The 5,789-nt window shown below is 33.5% G+C and overlaps 1 protein-coding gene across 2 annotated transcripts; it reads left to right on the top strand.

Moving 5' to 3' along the window:
* Window positions 1–1,534: 1,534 nt before the first annotated feature.
* On the top strand, window positions 1,535–3,280 carry LOC149531502 (uncharacterized). 2 transcript variants are annotated; one of them, XM_089809772.1, is made up of 3 exons: window positions 1,535–1,649; window positions 1,763–1,868; window positions 2,987–3,280. In XM_089809772.1, exons 1-3 carry the CDS (start codon window positions 1,605–1,607, stop codon window positions 3,100–3,102), a joined length of 267 nt encoding a protein of 88 aa, XP_089665898.1. In that variant the 5' UTR covers window positions 1,535–1,604; the 3' UTR covers window positions 3,103–3,280. The 2 variants fall into 2 exon arrangements, with proteins under 2 accessions (XP_089665898.1, XP_089665899.1); XM_089809773.1 differs by having other exon boundaries at window positions 1,552–1,650; window positions 1,812–1,868.
* The last annotated feature ends 2,509 nt before the right edge of the window (window positions 3,281–5,789 follow it).

Here is a 5,789-nt window from a genome sequence, read left to right as displayed (position 1 = left end):
GAAGCAATCTAGTAGTAAGTCATTTTGTTGTGATATTGTTATCACGATTTAACTATGTAATTTTTGAGTCAAACTCATTGACCCATGTATCATGAGTACTGATTCACACATGAATCTAATGTTCCATTTATTCTCATGAGAGATGGATTCATGTGTGAATCACACTCATGATACATGGGTCAATGAATTTGACTCAAAAACTACATAGTTAAATCTTAATAACAAAATCACAATTTGACTTGTTATGGAAAATATCTCCTACTTATCAATTTATTTAATATTTATTATATCAAAAATTGAAAAGGAAAATTTATGCAAAGTGTTCCATTTATTCTCATGAGAGATGGATTCTTGTGTGAATCACACTCATTATACATGGGTCAATGAATTTGAGTAAAAAACTACACAAGTTAAATCCTGATAACAATATCACAATTTGATTTGCTTGAAAAATATCTCCTACTTATCAACTTATTTTATTTTATTTTATTTGAAAATTGAAAAGGAAAAATTTATGATAAGTGTTCCATTTTTTCTCGTGAGAGATGGATTCATGTGTGAATCATACTCATGATACATGGGTCAATAAATTTGACTCAAAACTACATGGTTAAGTCCTTATAACAATATCACAATTTGATTTGCTATGGAAAATATCTCCTACATATCAATTTATTTTATTTTACTATATTTGAAAATTGAAAAGGAAAAATTTATGCTAAGTGTTCTATTTATTCTCATGAGAGATGGATTCATGTGTGAATCACACTCATAATACATGGGTCAATGAATTTGATTCAAAAAGTAAAAACCTAATAACAATATCACAATTTGATTTGCTGTGGAAAATATCTCCTACTTAACAATTTATTTTATTTTATTATATTTTCAATTTAACCTAATAACAATATCACAATTTGATTTATTGTAGAAAATATCTCCTACTTAACAATTTATTTTATTTTATTATATTTAAAAATTGAGAGTCTAATAGACATAAAGTTTCTTAAATATTAAGTATCCTTGGTTGTAATTGAGAACAACGCTCAACACGTCTAGAGAAGACGAACTCAAAACATGAGCCAGAATCCTTCGATCTGGAAGCGTGTCACCTATTCATTCGCTGAAGTAGATTCTCGATGGAATTCCTTGAGGTAGGGCCCACAAAGAGAGACGTTACTCGCAAGAAAACCCTCACGACCCCAAAATAAGGGGTTAGGGTTTGCGTAGGGAAAGAGGAATATACGTGGCGGTCAGACCGCATAGTACGCGCCGACCCCACAAACCACGTGACACAGCCGCCCCGGAGAATCTTTGTTTACTAAAGATAAGATTAGCAAAATTAAATTAATGAAATTATCGCGCGGCGGCCAATCAAAATGCGTTACAAACCAAAACTAAGTTCAGTCATTTTCCGAACGGGTTAAACATCACACACTAAGCTTAATTCGTAGACGAAAAATGTTAAATAGTCAAAGTTGACTTTTTTTTCCAAGATTAATTTTCCTTTTTTTCATCTAGATTTCCTGTTTAATGCTAATTTTATTCATCACTTATTCATCTGCAGCAGCTTCGCCTACATTTATTTGCAGGGCACCTTAAAAATGTCGGCGCCTACAGATGCATCTACCACTTCATTTATTCATTTGGTAAATCACTCAATCTCTCTTTTAGTTTGGGATTATAAAAGATCGTTTAGATTTTTGGTACTTGAAATTTGTAGCCAAATATTGTTCATTTTCTTTTGTGGGTATTTGCACAGGTTCAGCATTTGATTGAGAAGTGTTTGCTGTTTAATATGGATCAACGGGAATGTGCTGATGCACTTTCTAAGCACGCCAACATTCAACCCACCATTACTATTACAGGTGCGCTGCATATTGTATTGTTTGTATGACAAATGTTTTTAACTTTCATTTTTTTACGCACTTATCAATTCATTGTTCTTCTATATATCTATAACTCTGAATGAGGGAAAAAAGAATCTGTTATGCTCAAAAATAGAAATACCCTCAATCCTAGAGGTCCATGATTCTTGATGCAAATAGGATCTGCAATAATATACGCTTGTGTAAGAATTTTTTCATAACATTTCAGATCATACTACATGATCCATCATCTGATAGCTTTAATATACGCTTGTTTATCTTCCCAATAACAGAACAAGTTTCAAACAATTGTCCTCTATTTTTGGTAGAGAATTTAATTTTTTTATGTAACTTTTAACATAAGTGTTCCCTCTTGTTATGACTGACTGATTTCATGGCTGCATAGCGGCTGCCTTGATTTTTTTCCCTTGCTCTTTTTTAAGTACTTCATAAAGACTTCTCCCAGTTTTCTAGGATTTGATATCATTGATGAGATCAGCTTTTCCATCTAATATATATTCTGAGCATGAGTCTAAGGCTGAAATAGGATCTGATGTTGGTAAGATTATTTTTTTTATCTCATATGTTTAGGCGCATGAATCTAAGGTTGAAACAGGACTTGGCATTGATAAGATCATTTGTTTAATCTGATACTCATAGCGTGAATTTAAGGTTCAAACATTCAGATCTAAAACTAATCGATAAAGTTTTTTTATGATAAAAAACTACACACAATCGAATCCAGAAACTAAAATTCAGGTTCAAACATTATTAATCAAAGCTTAAGTAATGAATAGCATTTCTTCTATCAAAATATTGAGTAATGAGAGTTATTTATTTTCTCAAAATTTCGAGAGGTATTTATTTCCACTAGACTTATTTAAAACAAATCAAATGCACCAACAAAAGCAAAAGCCCGTTCTTTTTTTAAGATACATGTAAAGTTTAAACTATGTGTTTATTCTGTGAATAAGTAATCTATGTTGCATTGATTGAATGGAATTAAAGCTCAAAGTTGATTGATATATACTCTTTAATCATAATGTGACTTAATCAAAAACCAGTGTTGTTCATAGTGTAAGTTGATTCGTAGTCTCAGTTTGTTTGAATGTTTGCAGTGTGGAATGAATTGGAAAAGGAGAACAAAGAGTTCTTTTGGAGGTACCAACGCAAGCAAGAGCTGAAGCAGATGGTACAAGGTATCAACGCTAGACTTGCCAATCAAACTCTGTAAAACATGGGTATAATCTGTTTGTGGATAACTTTTCACTATGTATAACCGTTGTAAATTTGGTAACAGCAGACCTTGTGCCATATAATTTGATTTATGAGATCAAATTGCAAACTATATTCTCAATAATTATATTATGTGGTGCATTTATTTATGATATAATGTGCACCAGTACTGTCCACTTACATGTACAGATTTCTTAGCATGGTAAAATTAGAGATCCATCAAAGATAAAACTAATTGAATGCAATAATGCACGCGTATAGTGTTTTTGGTTTCACTGATTAGAGCAGCAACTAACAAAAGATTTATTTTTTAAAAACATTATTATTCGACTCAACTTATTAAGAAGCATCTTACAAAAGCATAATACAAACAAATAAAAATGTTCTCCCAATAGTCTATTTGTAAGTTTAATATTATTTAACATCATCAGATTTTACAATCTATTTCAAATTTATAAATTTTATTTCTCGATTAGATTGTGTAAGTTTTAATAGCATCAACATTTCTGATCACACTCCCTAATTCATCAAGTGTAATCCATCATCAGAATGAGAATATAACTGTAATTCATACATTGTGTCATCCTCATAGATAAAACATTAATCCAAAAATAAAATTAAGTTTAATATAATGCTATTTCTGTAATGAGAAATAAATTTTCAAATGCGCTAGGGAGTCTGTTAAATTGTATGTGAGATGGTAACAGCAGAATGCCCACATGATTGAACGTTAATTCAGAAAAGTAGTGTTGCAATAATGTAGGCATCTTAACATTGTAAGAATAAAATTATTAATCTTAAATTAATAATCTTTTTTAAAATACCCAGAGATCTTGCTTTGTCATTTGTGAATGGAGTAGGTCATGACAATTTAGCCATTTATCACTGAGTATGTTCGTCGTGAGAAATATAAAAAATTTAGTTTAATACTCACAACCCTAAACCTAAAATTTTACTCGGCACTTAAAAGTTGCTCGGCACATGAAGGTGCCGAGTGCCAGTTTTACTCAGCACATAAAGGTGCCGAATGACAGATTGCTCGACACTTGATGGTGCCGAGTGGCAAGTTGCTTGGCACTTCATGGTGCCGAGTGACAAGCAACAGGTGTCGAGTTAGCTCGGCACTCAAAGAAATAATACTCGGCAACAATGGATGCCAAGTAAGCTCGGCTCCAAAAGAAATGCTTGGCAACAATAGATGCCAAGTGAGCTCAACTCCAACTGAGAAAGAGGATGCCGAGTGTTCTGTTCAACTGAAAATTTATGATTTAAGAAATTTCAATGTGAATGCTTTCACCATTAAAACCAGAGAGCCAAAGCTTTAAGCTTTCAAACAAATTACTCAAATGCAACATACAAGGGAAGAGCAATGGATTCAAGTATGCCTACTTGCCTTCTATTCAATCTTTGATTTAAACTATTACAAAATCTGGAAGCATTCAGCTTCAACCAAAAAACCCTAAAACAACCCTAAACTGGTAAAACTTCAAACTTCAATAACCTTTAAACCTGCAACTCTAATGGCTACATACAATGGTGCTTGGAGCAATCACTGCTTCAACAAGACAAATCCAAACAACAACTTACAGAGAGAACAGGGAAAACACGTGCAACTACAAGCACAAACTTCTTTTCTTCTTCCTTCTTTTGCTCTACTCTCATCTGCAACTTTTGATCTGCTTGATCTGCTTGAACTCTACAAAATGAATGAATAAACATTCCTTTTGTCACATTCCATTTTTTCCCTCTTTTTCTGATTTGAAAAATCTCACCTACCCATATTAATGTTTCTATCTGTTCTGGACATCAGGGGGGTAGGTGAGTGTTTGGCTCTAGGGAGAAAACGTACGCTGCATTTAAATATCCCAACACTCCCTCTTTGTCCCGAGCCAAACAAGCAAGGATCACTACTGATCCACATCAACTACACCAAGACACTCTATTAGGTGTACAAAACTTTCTATGCCTAATGGCTTTGTAAAAATGTCTGCTAGTTGCTGCTCAAACTTGCAAAATTCCATCTTAATATCCCCATTCTCCACCTGCTCTCTAATGAAGTGATATTTGATCTCTATGTGTTTGCTTCTCCCATGGAAGACTGGATTCTTAGCCAGTGCAATTGATGAGATGTTGTCACAATAAATTGTGGTTCCAACCTCTTGCCTTTCATTCAAATCTATCAAGATCCTCCTTAGCCAAATTGCTTGACATGTTGTTGCATTTGCTACTATGTATTCAACCTTTGCTGTAGATTGAGCAACAATAGGTTGCTTCTTGGATGCCCATGAAATTGCACCCGATCCCATATGAAACATGTATCTGGAAGTGCTCTTCCTATCATCTATACTTCTAGCCCAATCACTATCCGTGTAACCAACCAACTTGAAATCATCATTTGCAGTATACAAAATCCCAAATCCCTTGGTACCTTTCACATACCTTAGGATCCTTTTTTCCACTTGCCAATGGGAATTCTTTGGGGTTTTCATAAATCTAGAAATCAGACATACTACATGCATTAGGTCTAGCCGAGTTGTAGTTAAATACATTAAACTTCCAACCATACTCTTGTATAATGTTGGATCTACTCTTTTGCTGATGTCTTATTTGCTCAACTTCAGACCTACTGATGTTGGTGTGGGGGCTACCTTACTCTTCTGCATTTTGAATCTCTCCAAGATCTAT

Source organism: Cupressus sempervirens, chromosome 11, assembly GCF_028749045.1.
Source record: "Cupressus sempervirens isolate cs-2001-9-10 chromosome 11, ASM2874904v1, whole genome shotgun sequence".
NCBI lineage: Eukaryota > Viridiplantae > Streptophyta > Pinopsida > Cupressales > Cupressaceae > Cupressus > Cupressus sempervirens.
This window is presented reverse-complemented; position numbering and strand designations above follow the sequence as displayed.

Coding starts and splice junctions, on each gene's coding strand:
- LOC149531502 (XM_089809772.1), top strand. CDS start 1,605: ATGTCGGCGCCTACAGATGCATCTACCACTTCATTTATTCATTTG. Junction 1,650..1,762: donor CCACTTCATTTATTCATTTG/GTAAATCACTCA, acceptor GTATTTGCACAG/GTTCAGCATTTGATTGAGAA. Junction 1,869..2,986: donor ACCCACCATTACTATTACAG/GTGCGCTGCATA, acceptor GAATGTTTGCAG/TGTGGAATGAATTGGAAAAG.